We start from the raw sequence: 19,261 nt of genomic DNA on the forward strand, positions 1-19,261 counted from the left end.
GGCTAGAAGAAGGTCCCCAAAGCTAGAGCTACAAGTGGTTGTGGACCTGCGGAGTAGATTTGGGGATAAATTCTGATCCTCAGCAAGAGTAAGACGTGCTCTTAACTGGGAGACATGTCCCCAAGTGTCATTGATAAGAACTTTAGCAATAACACACCTTTAAAAGTTGTCACAATCTTCACCTTATGTAAATACAATCTTCACCTTAACTTATATACACTTATTATGAAAAGTTACCAAGGCATCCCATTGGTTTGCTGAGCATTTTACAACCATGACATTGTTAAAACCAAAAAAGCATGAGGGATAAAAGATGTAGAAATTACTAGAAAAATAGTTGTGGCTTTGCAATAAAACAGAATTTGTATATAAAACTCGTTATCAAACATGGTGAATAATTACCATACCAGAAATTTATAGATTTAAAAAAAAATAATTGTCCCATCTGATTGTCTAATGGTCACCTCCAATTTAGGAAGTTTGCTGAATAAATGTCTTTGGGTTCCTGGGGACTCTAGTGTGGCTTGACTGGTGCCTTAAACTCTAGCCCTGCAATTTTAGCAGCGTTTCATAGATTGTCAATCACATTTTTACCACGTATTTACAAACAAGAGCCACTTTCAAAGGCTAGGAGTCATTTCCACCCAGGATGTACAGCTCTGTGGAAGAGAAAAACGATTTTATTGGTGGGAAATGAAGCCACCGTGATTCCCAGGAGGTGACTGGGTGCTATAGCAACTCTCTACATTCATAGAGGCTCCAAACTGGCACTAACTCTCACCAACCTGTTCCTGAAACCAAGCTGGGGCCAGTGATGGTATTTCCAGGACCCACGCTAATCTCTGCTACTGTTGCTGCTCCTGCAGCAGCTGCTGGCAGTGACCGGAAACCATGGTAACCCTGAGGGCCTCACACTTCTTCATCACTGCATGCTAGTGCTCCTTGGGACCTGGTCACATGATGCATTTGACAATGAAGAGAAAGGTAACTAAGTATTCAAATACCAAGGTCCTATACATTGTATTAGGTGGAGAGCTTGCAGGTAACTTTGTACCATCAAAGCCAAAAATAATGCTCTAAGAACACAGGATCCATGACAGAATGGCACCTTGGTCCAGGAAAATGAGATTCCTGTAAAGGTCCGACCGCAGCTCCTTTTTCTGCATGGAGGAAGCTGGGCAGTATTAGTTCTAGCTTCCAGCCCACGGCAAGTTGATTTTAACAGTATTTTTCTTTCCTTTGTTCAGCATTCACTGAATATACATTTTTTAATGTCAGAGAGACACTGCAGAAAACATCAGATGAGTGACAGTCCAGCCAGTCAAAAGCTTCTGTACTACAAGGCAACGGGGGGAGGGGGGAAGAAGTAAGGAAGTGCATGTTAATGTCAGCCTTAAGTCATTGGACAGTGTGCTATGACGTCCCGTGGGCAACTTTTCAGGCAATATATTAAGAACCGATCATTTAGAATGGTTCTCAGAGAGGTGGAATGCCCGCGATCAAAGCAGACGATTGTAGTGACAGCCACTTGTCAAAGTTCCTTCCACTCAGATGAAAAAAAATAAAGTAGTACCTTGGGTTTGATACAAGACCATCTTTTTGTGTTGATTCCTTAAAAACTGCTGTATGCAAGCATGGGGGAGGGGAGGGGGCATAGGAAGAGAACCAGTCTATAAGAAAAGAGTGAGAGAGGCAAGCCTCGTGGCTGTGTTACAAACAGTAGCTAAGGTGTTGTCGGGTAAGACTCCTCAGAGGTGACCGGTGAGGTTCTCAAAGGCAAAGCCTCCGGGGAGGCGTCCTCTCCATCACTGGGCCCGCCCTCCGAGGGCTCGTCTGGGCCACTCTGCTCCGTTTTGGAGCTTTCTTGATGACCTTGCATGAAATCTCGGGTGGCCATGATCAAAGCCACAAGCCGGTAGAAGTGCAGAGCCATCACCAGGGAATTCTTCACAGCAAAGAACACCAACATGTGGTTGATCACTTTGAAGTAGATCATGAGGACGAGGCGCACCACAAGGAAGGGGCCATCTTGGATGAAGAAACTGAGGCCAATGGCCCACAGATCCGCACTGTACTGGCACAGGAAAATTCGAAGGAATCCTCTTGCTTTCAGTGAGGCGGGGCATACCAGTTTCAATTGGACTGGGGGAAAAAGTGGAAGAAACAACAGTTAACATTCTGAAATGCAAAATGGCATGTGACAATCATTAGAGCGGTCTGGTTGTGAAGGAGGGAGAAGGACTCTCCAGTTTAACGTGGAGGAACAGGAGACATTTCTCCACCTCAGCCCCACCCTGATTCTGGGCACGTGGTTCCATCCACGTTAAAGATTTAGCATCCATCTTGGCACCAAGGAAAGCGCCAGCCTCCCAGGAGGGAATGATCCATTGAAGAGACTGTAGAGAGGGAGATGTAAAGGAAATTGTGTGCGTGTGCATGCATGTGTGCGTGCATGTGTGCGTGCATGCACACTTGCATTTGGTGATTTGTTATAGACAGCAGTACTCAGGGCCTCAAGTCAGGGAGCCGGGCACTTTCCTTGACGCCCTCACTCTTTAGCATTGAGATATTGGCCGTGTTGTATAACCCCAGGCGCTTTAAGTTCTTCTTCCTTGAAACCGGTGATAGCATGAATCCTAGGGGGTCTCTACTCATTGGCTTGTTTTCCAGATAAGGTAACATTCTGTCTCCCTTTCTGCTCAGCTTCTTTCTTCCTTCAGCCTTCCTCTTGGGGGAGGTGGGCGAGCGGTTTTCTTGACCAGTAAGTGCAGCATGTGAACGGCAGAGTTCCCAGCACGGACCATTCCAGATAGTTTTTCCTCACATGGTCCCTAAGTGCTACCCAATTCAACCATGTGGGCAAATTCTGCTGCGCAAACTCAAGTGCTTAGAATTCAAATTCAAATTTAACTCCCGTTAAACATATCTGTCTAATGTTGGTGATGGTGCGTGTATGTGTGGTGGCCCGAATAAAAGCCATTATTTTATTTGGTCTTAATTCCTTCTGCTTTTGTCGCCCGGTTTATGAGAAAATGAACATAATTGCATAGTTTTTTCCCCCTAGTTGAACAAAAGGAGGGTCCATCAACAGATGAAACTTTTGTTTTAATTTCTAAGATGTAAATTTAATTCAGGGTCAAGGGTGGAAAATAATCCTTTTTGCAAGAATTAAAGCCTCCGGTTTGGAGTTTTCCAACAAAGGATGTCTCAGTCCAGCAATAGCAGGCAAATACCATGAAGAGGTTTTGATATGGGTGAACGTAAGTACGGCTAGTTAGAGAAAAACAATAGTGGTTTAGTCAGAAGCAACGTTTGGTCTTTGTCTCTCAAACAGCTGCAGAGAATTGTCACCTCTGCACGTTTACAAAATTTCCCTTTTGAATACAAACTTTCTTAGCAAGTCTGTGAACCACAAGATAGGAGAAGGCGAGTAAATAAATGTCCATGAAAGACCAACATATGGTCAGTAGGCGCCATTTCTAAGAAGCCGTGCTCAGGAAATTCCTCCTGGCAGACCCACTAAGGGTAATACTGATCAATAGATAAAGGGGCGGCCCAGGAGTCTACCAGGGTGACAGCTAAGGCCTACTTCAGAAAAACCTCTGCAAGTTGTTTGCATCTATTTATTTTTGATCATTAATCTGTAACTGGGTAGTATTTTTCTTTCTCCCCCCCCCCTTTTTTTTTTGAGAAAAGATCTCAGTATGTAGCTGTGGCTAGCCTGGAATTCACAAAGTAGACCAGGCTGGCCTCAAACTCAGAGATCTATTTGCCCCTATCGTCAAAGTTCTGGGACTGAAAGAGTACATTGCCACGCTCAAACTGTGTTTGATTGGTTTGTTTAGTTTTGTTCTTTGCTTGTTTGTTCGGTTTCCTAATTTGAAAAAAAAAGGCCAGACGACTCTTCTACCCGTCCAGGAAACAATTTTATACAAGATAGTGGGTACTTAAGACCCTGAATGTCCTCGAGACTTCTTTGCCTGTTAACATGGATCCCAAGATGCGCTCATTCTGAGCAATCTTCACCCTGACGCCATCAGGAAGAGTGTCATAAAGACTAAAATAGACTATGGGAAAGAACTATAAAAGCGTGGGGTTTCTCGAGAGTAAAGCACCAAGGAGAGGAATCGCTGAGTCACATTTCTAACCTGCCAAAGAGTTATGGCTCGATTTCAAGCTCACACCAATCAATAGAATGTTTTATGATTGTAAAAAATGATCTCATATCTTTGCTGTTCACCATGGGAGCCACGTGGGGCAAAGGAGTAGGTAAAACATGGCGGGTGTCACTGAAGACTGGTTTCTTTGCTTTCACATAGTATAAATCTACCCAGCTGTGTGTGACTGTGGGTACCATACTGTAGAACAATACAGCTGCTATTAAAACATCACTAATATGGAAGACCAGCCAAACAGTTTGCTTCTTGTCAACCCTTAAAGATTTATGTATTCATTAAAACTGGAATAAGGGCTGCCATTGAAGGAAATCTTAATTTTCCACACTGGGGCTAGAAATTCTTCCTCTTACATTACATGTGGGTCTCAAAAATCTGACTGGCTGAAAATATGGAGCCTGCACATTGCCGAGTCACTAGGCACTCACTGCGTTACTGAGTCATCACTTGAACTGCTCTGTTCATCCCATTTCACAGATGGAAAACTTGAGGTGCCTATATCTCAACTAACTTTGGCAGGATTAGAGATACTAAGTAATAGAAGTGTTAACTGAGTTGAATATAAAGCAGGGTAGTTAAGTGCTCACATATTTATTATTAATTTTGGGGGGGATCTTTCTGGAAACTGAATTTTACATAGATCAGGCTGACTTCAAATTTACTATGTAGCCGGGTGTAAACCCCTGCTCCCTCTGGTTTCACCATCAGAGGTCCTGTGTATACATCACCATACCTGCCCACACTCATGTGTCCTAAGTACACCGCATACCAACGTGAGTCTACACTTGGTTTTCCTGAGTTCCAACCTTCTTTCTGAGTTGGAGGAGAGCTAACACTAAGCTATGAAACCGCGACCTCACTCAGTTTCCTCCTTTGTACTAGCACGGTTTGTTTTTAAGAGTCCTAATTTTCAACTCATTTAAACAAACGTGATAACATTTACCTGCCAGATCAAGGGGAAACTGCAGCATACTCCATGTCCACACCACAAGAATTCCGGAGACCAGAGTGGGGTTATTCCTAGAAGACAATAGCATTTTAAAGGAGCAGTTCACCACACAACCACATGCAGACAAGAGAGGTAATAAATCACAGCTTCTTACGGAATAATTAAAGATTGTGTGAGTGGGCAAGCATCTTGTGTTATAATAAATCTATTTTAAAAACATGCACGGTAATGGATTGGGTCTTTGGCTACATAGCAAGTTTGAGACTAGCATGGTCTGCCTGGGAACCACTCTTCAAAAACATAAACAACAACAGCAATCGTGATAAGCATAAATGAGAATAGAGCCCACTGATGGCATATTTTTCTCTAATTTGATGACATCTTAGAAAGATTACAGGACAGAAATGCTATCAGAAACAGTTACATATAGATATAAGCACTGACCCCCCCCCCCAGCTTCAGTAATGATCTTCCAGAAAGGCTGATGATAGCCCGAGGACTCCAAAACTCTATTGAAAAGACAATCCAAAGGGCTGGAGGGATGACCTAGTGGTTAAAATTACTGCTTTGCTATTTCAGAGGACCTGGTTTGGGTTTGTAGCATCCAAGGGGCAGCTTAAAACCATCTATAATCCCAGTCCACAGGAATCTGACCTCTAGCACTAGGGACACATATTAACACCGAGGATTACATATACACACAATTTTAAAAATTACAAAGAGACAACTAAGAAGGGCAAGCTAATGTTTATCTACCCAAAGTTCAACATAGTAAAAGGAGACCACCCTTAGGAGGGAAAACCACAGTGATAATTTCAGTGAAAAACAACTTGCCACAAAATATAGGCTAAAAGGCAAAATGTGTGTGTGTGTGTGTGCATGTGTGTGCGTGTGTGTGTGTGTATGTGTGTGTGTGCATGTGTGTGCGTGTGTGTGTGTGTATGTGTGTGTGTGCATGTGTGTGTATGTGTGTGTGTGTGGTGTATCTGTGTGTCTATATGTATATATGCATTCATGTGTATGTGTGTCTGTGTGTGTATCATATGTATGTGCAGTGTATGTGTGTGTGTATGTGGTATGTGTGTGTGCATGTATGTAGTATATGTATGTATGGTGTGTGTGATATGTGTGGTGTGTTCATGGTATGTGTGTGTTTGTTTGTGTATTATGTATGCATGTGTAGGGTATGTATGTCTGGTATATGTGGTGTGTATCTGTTTGTGTGTGTGTGTGTTTTATGTATGCTTGATGTGTGTGTATAGTGTGTATGTGTCTGGGCATTTGTGTGTGTGTGTGTGTGTGTGTGTGTGTGTGTGTGTGTGTGTGCATTCCTCTTTCACTGTTATATTCTCAATCCCTAGATTAATAGCTGGAAATGATAGGTGTTCAGTATATATTTATAGAAAATTTTGATTGGATGTACTAAATAAGGGTCTATGTCTAAAGAAACTCCCAAACTTCACAGACCCAGAAGAGCAATCTGGACAGGTCACTTTAGAATAAACAGAAATTGCATAAATCTAAAGATATGAATGAACAAACAAACAAGTGGACATACCAAGACCACAGGACATAACAACAGATATTTTCTTTCCAACTTTTTCCAAGTGGGAGTTTTGCCTGTGGAGGGCTAGAGAGGAAGTGTGACAAAGAGAAAGCTAGATAAGGTGGTTTTAGGGGTGTCCATAAATGCTTCAAGTGTGGAGACCCTGAGAAATTAGAGCTGAATTTGGGAAGAAAACTCCTAAGTTGTCATCATCTTCCTCAGCAGTTGATTTGGAGAAGGGGTTGGTGACAGAAATTTAAAAGTTTCCACCTTCAAAGTGAAGCAGGGTTCCAAAGGATGGAAGGCAAGTAACCATTAACACCTACTTAGGTTATATAAGGAGTCATCAGATGGTGTCTGCGAGGTCTCAGAAAAGGCAATAATTATCAGAGTCCTGTGGGTTATCTAAGAATAACTGCTCTCAACTGAGATTATTTTGTCTTTATTCCAAAAAAAAAAAAAAAAAAATGACCTCGGGTTAGCAGACTGATAATGCTATAAATTGATAATAGACATTCAGACCTAGATAAGCCTCCCTCAAATATCTCCCATGGTATCTTATTAACAAAATTAAGAGATATTGTGAGCAAGTACAGTTAGGTGGATTTCAGACTGGGCAAATGAGTCCCCAAATGAAATGACCTAATTGATCGCCACAGGCTTTGTCTATGACTCAGCTCCCCTGTGTGTTTGATCAATGACCTTGTAGATGATGCTGATGAAGGCTTCTCATGTGCATGGAGTATATGAAAACAGAGAGCAGTTCTCTAGAAACCCCGGTCATGGGCCCAAAACGATGGGACTAAAATAACCTAAATTAGGGTGGAGCAGAATAGAAAAGATTCCTTTCCCAGGAGCAGTAAGTGGTTTTTCCCTTGATATCTAATTATGTGCCTGTGGCGGGACATGATTTATGGCTTTCTAGAGTCAAATGCAAGCACAGGTCAGTTCACAAGAAATATAAAATCAAATTTTAAGTGGAAGTCCTTTGAGAATGTAGACTAAACCACTTATTTACCTGTCAGTGTCTTTACAGAGAAAACCTTCCATGTTTACCTCATATCAAATATGGTTTCTATGACTATACTCAACCCTTTAGCAACTCAACAAAGAAGGCATCTGTGTTTTTATGTCTGATCAAGATGGAAACTAAGACATAGTAAGTCAGGGAAGTATGTCCAAATAGATTTTTTTTTAAAGAATAAAGCTAGATAGTTGATTTTAGTATTTATCCTCTTCAAAGAGTGACTGTTGGCTTTTTAATGTGTGTGTGTGTGTGTGTGTGTGTGTGTGTGTGTAGATTCCCATGGAAGCCACAGGGAGGCAGCAGAGCCATTGGAACTAGAGTCACAGGCATCTATGAGCTGCCTGACTTAGGTGCTAGGAACAGACCCCAAGTCCTCACGTAGAGCAGTACACACTCTTAAAAAGTGCTGAGCCATTAGTCCAGACCACATCTAGTCTTTTGGCTAATTTTGATAGGTAATTTTTCTCCTGGTTGTGATAAAACAGATAACCAAAGCAAATTTAGGCACGAAGAGTTTATCTTGGCTCAAAGTTTGAGTGATGTCACTTTTAATTGCAGGACAGGCAATCTGAAGGTAGAAAGCAGATAGAGGTTAATGTGAGCACTCTGCTCATACGCCCTCCCTCTCTCAGTTTTCATTTCATCCTGGTCCCCTGGAACCTGTGCACAAGCCAACTCACTAAAAACTGTACTATACCCCCCCCCACATTCAAAGTAAGTCTTCCTTTCTCAGTCAAATCTGGTCAGAAGGTTTCCTCACAGATATTCCCAGATGTGTCTCCTAGGTGACAGTCATCAAATCATCATCCTGGTCCCATTGCCAAGAATTAAATGGTAAGTTTTAGTCTTACTGTATTTTAGAATGTTCAGCACACGTTGGAAGCATGTACCATGCTTCATGTTTGAGGAAAGGATTTATAACTTTCACAAAGGAGCAGAACATTGGTAGGAAACTCAAAGCAATGTTAGGTAGGAAATAGATTGAGGAGCTAAATGTTTTTTCCCCTTTAAGCTTAAAAGGGTCCAGTGACAGAAATAAACCCCTGTCTTGTAAGTTCAGAGTGAGAGCTCAGCATCAAAAAATTTAAGATACATCTAACATTTCTAAAAATATTGCCTAAAGACGGAATACGTCACTTCTGGGGTAGATAGTCTCTGTTAGGTTTATTCCCAAAGAGCATGCAAGAAAATGGTTAATATTTTAAAGAGGGTTTCTGAAATAAACTCAAGGAGAGTTTTTCTAAAATCGTTACTTTTGATGTCTTTTTTTTTTCAATTTCAATCTTCAATAACTCAGTCAAAACCATTTGTCTGTAATACCATGGAGTGCACTGGCAGTACAGGCAGGTCTGGTTTCTAGGGATGCAAAAGTCAGCTCCCCTACCCCCCAGGAGAGCAGAATAAAGGGCTTTAATGCTACACTGATACTTATAGGTTACATCATATCCACTTCTCATTTAACATCTGCATAGACTGCCCCTTATAAGTTACATTGTATCTACTTCTCACTTAACATCTGTATAGGCTGACACTTATAGTCTATATTGTATCCACTTCCTACTTAGCATATGCATAGACTAACACTTATAGGTTACATTGTAGCCACTTCCCATTTAGCATATGCATAGACTGACACTTATGAACTACATTGTATCCCCATCTCTTTATTATTTTTTAACTCCTTTGTACCAAGAGGCTGACAATCAATCACAATGGCTACAGGATTTCATAGGATTGTTTTTAAGTGTATTATTTTACTGTGAATATATATCTTGATACAGCACCTGACTCAGGCTGTGTCTGGGGGAGGAAAGGCAATGCACATTAGTTACTAGAATTATTATGTATTCTAGTACATATAGTCCTGAGGCTATATTTCTAATGTTTATATTTATATGATGATCATGACAGTGTCTGCCTCAGTATGAATGTAATAATTAAATAACTTATTAACCTAGAGACCTTAGAACAATTCAAGGTACACATCTTGACAAGTAAGTAATAATTAAGTCTGTTATTTATGTTTTATGCTACCTCTGTCTAATTTTTTTGTGTTTCAATTTCATGCTTAAATTATATGGAGATAAATTCTAGACTACCGTTAGACCTAAACATGTCTAAGTGTAACTATATAGTTTTCTCTATTAGCTACTGTTTGCATTGATATGACAAATTGACCTGCTGAAGGACATGAGGGTTGATTCAGACTCCTGGTTTATAGGTGTGGTTCACCATCTTGGAGAATCACAAAGGCTGGAGCAGGAAATGACTGGTCACGTTGTACCCCACAGTCAGGATGCAGACTCAGATGAATTCTAGTGCTCTGCTCAACTGTTCAACTTGTCTTTGTTCTTCAGTCTCAGAACCACGCCTAAAAAAATGCTACCTTCCCCACTCAGGAAGGGCATTGCCTCCTTTGTTAAACCACTCTGGCAGGACCCTCAAAGACACACCCACAGATGCATCTCTTAGATTGTTTCTAATGCCATTAAGTTGATAGTCAAGGTTAAAAAGTCACAAACAGTGATGGCAAAGTTTTCCGTATGCACCATCATCTGTCCACACGCTAAGTATAGAATAATGTGAGTGCTGATAAATAAAACTATCAAAAAATAAGACTTTGGAAAGGTACATGTGAAAAATAATCTAAAGGAGGATAAAGAATTATTAGCTAAGGGAGTCCCTAGAAGGGTAATGTTGGAAAATAAATAAGTTACTGATCTGAAGTTTCAGGCAAGAATCACTAAGGACTGTAATGTAGATTTATCTACTACCATTGTAAACCAGTCAACCTTTTGAAATATTATCCAGGAAGTATGATTTACAATAGTAAATCATACCCACAGCATCCACAGTTTATATAATAATATAATTACATCTAGATTATATATTATATAATTATATATTACATATTACAAATGAAATATAATTATAGCTTGTCTCATTTCTTTTTTTCCTTTTCTGTATACTGTCATATCTCAGCTGGGGGAATGGTACCATCTACATTCAGGATGAATCTTCTCATCAAAAATTAAAAGATTCAGAAATAAAATTACTGAGGAGAGTGTATGCTTTTTTTTTCTTTTTAGTTAATGAGAAGATAAGCTACTAACTTTTGATGCATCATCACAACCAACTAAGTATAAATTTAAAATATGAAATGACAGGGGCTGGCTCAACCATCAAGAACACTGGCTGCTCTTCCATAGGACCCAGATTTGATTTCTGGCATCCACATGGAGACTGATGACCGTCTGTATTGCTAGGCCCAGGGGATCTGTCATTGTCTTCTGGCCAAGTGGATATCAGGCATGCAAGTGCTACACAAATATGCATGCAAGCAAAACACCCACGGACATAAAAATACATTTTTAAAAAATACACAAAATACATCACATTTTGATTATTTTCTTAACTCTTTTTTTAACACAGACGATTTTTAGTATAAAAGATATAGTCCATGAATAGGATTCATGGACATTTGAAAATGTAGCAAACACAATAAAGAAGAGAAAGCACAAAGGTTTCAGAAAAGTAGAAAGATTTCACTGAGAAAATCGTAGAAAGAATTGAGCCCAGGAGAAACTCAGGAAGGACATTTTCTGCCTTGTCAAATATTCTGAGATATAGTAATAGTGCAGGAACAGACTTTTTCTTTTTAATAAATAATCTTTGTTCAGAAATCACACAGAGTGTGTTCCCAGAGGTGATGAACTATTCCTCCCGAATATACTGAATTTTGGCTCACGAGCATTTTGAAAGAGAAGCTAAGCTAATTGAAAGGTCAACCAGATCCTCTCCCCCCTAACAAATATGGATTGTATTAGACACGCTGTCAAAGATCACTATCCATGCTGTAGAAATTAACCAGAGACAAGCAACACATTCAGCAACATTGACTCTCGTTAATGTAGTACAGTTTCAGGTAAGAGCAGTGAGTGTCTGCGCACTCAGGGCTCAGCAGCCCGAGAGAGACATCATATAGGACAGAGGTAAAGGGGCGAGAAGAATTTCTTCCAGATGATTGCAGTTTGTGGGAAGATTCGCTGCAATATGCTGCAACAAAAGATGGAAGCGGGTTTTAAACCCTAGGAAAGAAAGCACTAGAGGGAACCCCCCCACCCGGGGAGGAGGGGGCGCAGGTGATTGATGATGGGGAGGAGAAAGGGGATGGGGCGGCTGATTGAAATAGATGGGGATTTCTGTTTGCTAATTGAGTTTTAAAGCGAGGCCAGGATGTTTCCACAAACACGGCAAGATGGAACCCCATCTTTCTCCACGGCATTGTCTGCTTATTAGGTTCTTTAATACATCTGGAAGACATGGATCTGAGGTCTGTGAGAAAGATGAGAGCTGGGAGGAGCTTACAACTCAACAGGAACGAGAAGTAAAGAGCCATTTTAGATTTCCTGTAAGAAATGCTCCAGGGAAGAGAAAGTAAAGGATGGCTGTGACTGGAAAATGAAATGTCTGCCCTCCCCCACCCCCCACCCCCACTGAAGACCACGTGTTTGAACACTTGGTCACTAGTTTGGTCCCAGTTGGTGGCGCTGTTGGAGAGGTGTTAGAACTTCTAGGAGGCGGAGCCTAGCTAGAGGAAATACAACACTGGAGATGGGGTTTGGAATTTCTACAGCCTCTCCTCTACCTTTGCTTCCTGTTTGCCAGGCCAGCTTCGTGTCCCTGCAGCCATGCCTTCCCCAGCCTGATGGCAGTGAGTGCCCTGTAAGGATCTGTAAGCTAAATAAAACCTTTTGCCTCCAAGTCGTTTTCTGTACCCCAACAAAACATGTTACGGGCGTGTTGATCAGTCAAGGTCTGGGTTTTGAAAGCAAGAGAGGCTCCTTGCGGCTGGAAGGAGCTGAACTAGCTTAGAATGCAGTTTAAAAATCTCCACCCAATCTAAACTTGTTTGTACATACTTTTAACCCTAAGGATGCAGAGTCAAGCACGTCTCCATGAGTTCAACACTAGCCTAATCTTTATACTGAGTTACAGAATCTCCAAAGCTACACAGTGATACATTCTCAAAAAAATAAAGGAAGGAGGGAGGGAGGGAGGAAAGGAGGGGGAGGGAGGCAGGGGCGGGAGAGAGAAACAGCAAGCTCACACTTAGAAATGTGGTAGTCCAGAGACTTGATGGGTTTGTTTAGAAACGAAAGTGAAAATTTACAACTAACTTCAAGACTGTTAGGCCAATTCAGGTGAGTGATGAATAGATTTCAGATTTATTGGGGAATTTCTAAAACCAAGGAAGTTATGGGGGGACATGAGCTGTGCACTAGGCTAAGAAAGTAGAGGCATGTGCAGAGAGGACCCAACAGAGCCCTGTTTAAATGAAGGCTCCCTCTGAATACACCTCGTCTTCAGTGGGCGTGGCTGCAAGCGTTTAAATGTTTCATAGCCACTTCTTCTCTAGTTACAGACAGACCGCAAACTACATTATTGTAAAGGAACTGTGCAAGGCTCAGGCTAAAAGTAACGCTGAAAAAAAAATCAAAGATATAAATATATTAATAAAATAAATAAATAAAACAAATAGCATACAATGAATAATAATATTACGTACAAAACGGTATTACAAAACAAATAAGCAATAAAGCGAATGAATGAACAAAATTAAACAAACAAGTGAATACGCCAAGGCTCAGCCAGTGTCCTACAGAAGGTGACAGATTGCTCTGATTAAGAAATGTTTCAGTGGTCAAGAGCGCTGGCTTCTCTTTCAGTGCCTACCTGTAACTCCAGCCCCATATACCAGCTCCTGGTCTCTGCAGGCACTGAACACATGCAGAGGGCACACATACGTGTGGACAAACTCATATGCATAAAAGAAAAATATTTTTAAGCTGATAGATGAAGAAGCTTGTGACGTTGACAGAGATGTACTTAGATGCAAGTAGAGTGCTCAGTTATCAGCAAAGCACGTGAGACGTCAAAAACTGGAATGAGGGTCCTAAAACTTAAGATGGAATGACGTAGCATAAAGCAAGGGTATCAAAGATGCTAATCTCTTCAAAACTGGAAAACAGTTCTGTGCTCATGCTAAAGAAAAGCAGAAAGTGAAAGACTCAACAAATCCAAAGACTAAGTAAAGATACAGCAACTGCGGGGAATGAATACAGAAATACTCAGTCAACAGGACCCATGCGTGAAAAATCAACATGAAAGACTTCATGGTTTGACTTCACCTCTAGATCTGAGAGAGTAGGAGACAGCTGAGTGGCCTGGCAGACACTGGAGAAGAAAAACTGGCAATCTAAGGTCTGGGTGAGGAGTGAGAACTGCAAACAGCCCGAGGGAAGCATAAGAAAAAAAAAATCAAACATCAATGCAGAAACAAATAAAATGTAACACAGAATAATCATCAAGTCAATGAAACACACACGGGTTTGTTTTGATAAATAGGTAAATTAAATGATTAATATGCTGATAACCCTCACCCACCATGTAAGTAAACCTATCCCCTCTAGGGAAAAGCAAAGAGAGTGAGCCAACATTCAAACCCTGGGAATGATGAGGATGGCTCACCTCTGAGTCCACAGAGATTAACACATGTATGCTTACAGTAGGAATACTTCATGATGAAGACAGCTTATTACACGAGAGAAAAAGATATCCTTGAGAGAAAAGTGCAACCCCAAGTAAGAAACACGTAAAATGTCTAATTAGTCCTCGAGGAAGAAATGATGGGAATTAATGATTAGATGAAGAAAGGAGGAAGATGAGAGTGAGGAGAAAGAGGAAGGAGAAGAGGAAAAGGAAACCACTTCCCATAAAGGCCTGACCCAGACTGCTTCCTTGGAGAATTTTGTAAGATCTTGAAAGAAATAATATCAATTATGCAAAAAATTTTCAGAATTTAGAAATAAAGAGGATGCTTCATGTATTTGTTTCTAAAAGTCAGCATCATCTGGATCCAAAAGCCAGAACAAGACACCATTGGTGGTAATACTGTGGAACAACACTCCCCATGGACAAAATGGAAGGTACAAGAGATTTTGGCAAATCAGACCAAAAATCGCATCCTAAATGACAATGCAGCACAACTAAGTCCAATGTATCCTGACATTGAAGGAGGTTTAGCATCTGAAGACCAGCTAATGTAATATAGTCATGTTCTTTAATAATAAAGGACAACCAAACTAAAATCATATCAACAAAGGCAGACTCCATGGTATTCAATACACAGAAGAAGAAAACATTCTTACTAATGTAGGGGAAAGAGATACATTTCCTTTTACAGTGATAGGCCATGCCAGCAAAATGGCAACAGCAGCCTTAACAGAGAAAAGACAAAATGCTTCTCTTGAGACTGGAATGTTCAAGTTTACTGCATGTGTCTGATGGAGAGGAAGGCTTCAAGATAGGAGAGTAAGACAAGAAAAATAAGCTCATGGGAGCATCCTTGGGCAACCACCAGAAGTGTCTTCATTTATAAATAGGATGATCTAACATATAGTAAAACCTGGAGATAAAACAAAATATGCAAGTTTTGTGTGTCATTGTTGGTCACCACATCATTATGGACATGAATAATGTCTCCACTAAAGCAGCTAAAAGTGAGAAGAGGAAAGTAGAGGAAAAATTCTTCATTAGAAAGAATAGAAGATGTAAAAATAAAAAATAATAAAGGAAATAATAAAAGACTCAAGAGAATCATGTAGAAAAGCAGAGAAAGGACTTGAAAGTCAAAGGCAAATGGAAGAGTATCTAAGCACATACAGACACACAAACACATCACATACACACACACAACACATACACACACCACATGAACATACACATACACACACATACATGCACATACACACATACATGCACATATACACACACATACACACACACACCACATACACACACACACCACATACACACACACACCACATACACACACACACAACACATACACACACACACCACATACATATACACACACCACATAAACACACACACACAACACATACACACACATACCACATAAACACACACAACATGCACACACACACACCACATAAACACACACACACAACACATACACACACACCACATAAACACACACATACAACACATACACACACACCCCATAAACACACACAACACATACACACACACACACACACCACATGCACACACACATACACACACAGGCACATATACACACACATACACACACACCACATACATAGGCAAAACATTTTTTCTGTCAATTCTAACAATGTATGTGAGACCCAAGACAGGAACTTAGAATTTGGAAGCAAGCTTTCTGAAGAGAGAAAAATCTCTAGACACATTCAAGGACTTGACCACATAGAATGGAGGTGTGGGGTGTGGAGGGAGGCGCTTTTGGGTTACAAAGGTGCAAGGGGAGAGATGGAAAATCACAAAAGGCCACTTGCACAATCTGCAAATGTCGGAAAAAAAGTTCAATTTGAGAAAATACAGTTGAAAACAATATTTAAATATATTTAGAAATATAATCCGTAACAAAAATCCTATATTACCTATGGGACGGTTTTGTAGGACACACAAGTTCTTACAAAACATTGCGTATAATCCGTGCTATAGGGAACTTGGAGTCACTTCTAGAACAGATGAGAAGTCTGCGGATACAAGGGTCTACTCTAATTTATTCAATCTCATTAAGCATCAACTTGCATGAAACACAAGTTCAAAATTTCCAAAATATATACTCAGAAAGTGTTCGAAGTGGGGGGATTGGCGATGCTTCCAAAAATCGAGTGCTCACTAAATTCTTGCTGGAAAGAAACACTCCTTTTTTTGGCTGAACTGCGTGATCTTTTGGTTCATAACTTGTTTATGGTTCATCTCCCCAGGCTCTGCCTAACACGGTACCTGGCACACGTTAAATAACAAACCAGTTCTTAGTCCGTTAAACAGTACTGAGTGACTTCCAAAGGCATCTTTTTATGGGTCAAGCAATTAAATAAACTTATTTAATAATCAACATTTATTGGTAAACACGGGATCCATTACTCTTTGATGATACTTCAAGATGGGACACACAGAGCCCATTAAGATAACTGGGTTTGGCGTTTCTCTCGTTTTACGACTTGCTCCATAAAACACGCCCTCTTCGAGCCCTGCACAATCCTGTGCTGTCCCTGTGCTCTGGAGACATTTAGCATGTATGCATCCATTTATAAATAGATGTCAGGTCTCTGTAACTATCCACACTCAGAATTTCAGGGGCTCCACCCTGATCCATTCATGCTCCTCTCGTAATTGCATTGTATTACAATGATCTTAAACGTATCTGAGGGCGATGTACAATGTCAAATGCTGATCAGCCACGAGGCATTGAACCCACAACACTCAAATAAACACCGTGACTACAGCAATCCAATTCGTATTTTGATGCCTCAAAAAAAATGACGTCAACTTAATACACGAAAAGAAAAACAGTGTACAAAACGAGTGTTCTTGTAAAAAGTATCTCTTGTTTATAAATAACGATTCCCACTGTAATTGAGAGATTTGGCTTATTTAATAAGCCGCTGTGTTTTGCTCAGGCTTTATGTTTGGTTGTTTGAGGAGAGTGAGGTAAAGTAAACCATAGCATTAAAAGCCAGCCTCATTCCAATTTATTTTTACGGCATCATACAGAACAACCCAAGCTTAAAGTACATTCAGGCACCGAGACTCAAATCCCTAATGGGAAGAAAGCAGTTCCGTAAACAGATGTGATCATGGATTCTGTGTTTACTTGCTAGTGGCACAAATAAAAGTACCAACTCAATAAGTTTTAATTTATAGGCATCTCCACCAGAAAGCCTGTGGGCGCTTTGAACAAAACTGACTACAAATAAAATTTCATGCACTCAAACTTCATCTGTTCCATTCTCCTCACCGGGAAATGTAACTTCCTCGGCTGGAGAAAGGCTCCGAATCTCCAAGGCTCTTAGAACCACGTGACCTTCGAGTAAATCTTGGCCTTGGCTATGCTGCTGACACTTGGGTGAAGAGTAAAGAGACACCAGAAGGTCTCCAGATACCTGTATCACTGTGGTTCTGCCACAAAGCCCCTGGACTTACGGTGTAACCCTATGGTGGTCTTCTGTTGTAACCCAGGGTGGGTTTATCTTGTCTCTTTCTCAGGCTGAGCCTTCTTCCTGCATTTTCTTTTTACTATAAGGATTGGTCTTTAGCATGTACCTAAACGTGTGTGTGTGTGTGTGTGTGTGTGTATACATATATATATACATGTAATATATATATTACATGTGGTATATATGTGAATTCATGTTCATGCATGTTCTTGTGTGTACTGACATGTCTGCACATGTAGTGCATATGGAGTCCAGGCATTTCATGTGGCATGTTTTCATCTATCAACCCTGCCTTATTCTCACTGAACATGGAGTTTACTGATTCGGCTTGTACAGCTTTCCAGTGAGCCCTGGAGATTCTTCTGTCTTCATATCTCCAGTGCTGTGTGATCCTAGACACAAGCATGGATACACAGCACTGTGCCCTGGTGCTTACATGGGAACTTCAGATTGGAACTCAGGTCCTGAGGTTTGCATAGAAAACAAGTAAATAAATCATCCCTTCAGCCCTGACATAAAGCTGCTTTTTAAATGCCTTACATGTGCCAAGTACAGACAATAGAACAAGGAGCCACATGAGCTACAAATGACAGAACAGTGAGCCAAGCATGTGGTGCTAACATTGGATCAGGACCTTACCTGACATTATTTTCCTTCAGAGTCTCAGTTGTGAACTCCAGTATATCGGCCGCTGTCCCCACAAACATCAGAAGAAGTTCTGAGAGTTGGTCTCTAGTAATGGTGCCTCCGATGGGGAGAAGCCACCGTCCAATGATTAATATCAGCAGGAGTGTTTGGTGGAGTCCTAAGGTCCAGACTGGTTCACATACCATGGATAAGTTGTCAACAAAGCCCCTGGCCTGTAGAACAGAGACATCAGGATTAGAAGTCATCGGTGTGTAATGTTATCTACTTCAACATGGATTTCAGCGCTCGGCCAACAGTGTGTTTTTGTCAACATTTTCCAAGTTTTAGTCACGAAGCAGAATGACACTCCTTTTAGGTGAACACTCTACAAAAGCAATACAGTGGGGGTTTGAAGCAGGGCTTACTTAACATGTGGCTAATTTAAACCTTACATAACTAGTAAAATAATGCCTTGTGAATTAATTTAATAGTGTTTTAAGAATCATTGGGTGTTTTATTATAGTCCATAATAAAGTATGACACATAATGAAATTTGATAAGTTCCATATTAAAATTACAAAAACAATCCAATACTCTCTTACTGATTCAAAAATCTGAACTTGTCAACATTGGAATTTTTATAACCTTGCCTTTGCCCATAGCTGCCCTTAAAATCTTAATTACAAAAAATAGTGTTTTTCTGTTTACTCAGTGGAAGAGAATAATTGTAATATCTCCTATCTTTATTCTGAATAATAGGCATTTTAGCCAATAATCTATAATCCAGCAAGAAAAAAAATTAGTCTGCCTTAAATCTTAAGTTAAAGGAGATGTTAGATCCCATAGTATATCCTGGAGGAAAGATCC

At 40.5% G+C, this 19,261-nt stretch overlaps 1 protein-coding gene across 1 annotated transcript in view; it reads right to left on the reverse strand.

Moving 5' to 3' along the window:
* Positions 1-1,723: 1,723 nt before the first annotated feature.
* The window catches only part of TMEM26 (transmembrane protein 26), a gene marked incomplete at both ends in the record, with an annotated part of 45,078 nt that continues 27,540 nt past the window's right edge, over positions 1,724-19,261 (reverse strand). Inside the window, 3 exons of the mRNA XM_080937647.1 lie at positions 1,724-2,142; positions 5,119-5,195; positions 18,407-18,627. Of these exons, the coding sequence (XP_080793773.1) occupies positions 1,724-2,142; positions 5,119-5,195; positions 18,407-18,627 (717 nt within the window). The remainder of the gene's footprint in view (positions 2,143-5,118; positions 5,196-18,406; positions 18,628-19,261) is intronic.

Source organism: Micromys minutus (assembly GCF_963924665.1).
Source record: "Micromys minutus genome assembly, chromosome: 25".
Classification (NCBI taxonomy): domain Eukaryota; kingdom Metazoa; phylum Chordata; class Mammalia; order Rodentia; family Muridae; genus Micromys; species Micromys minutus.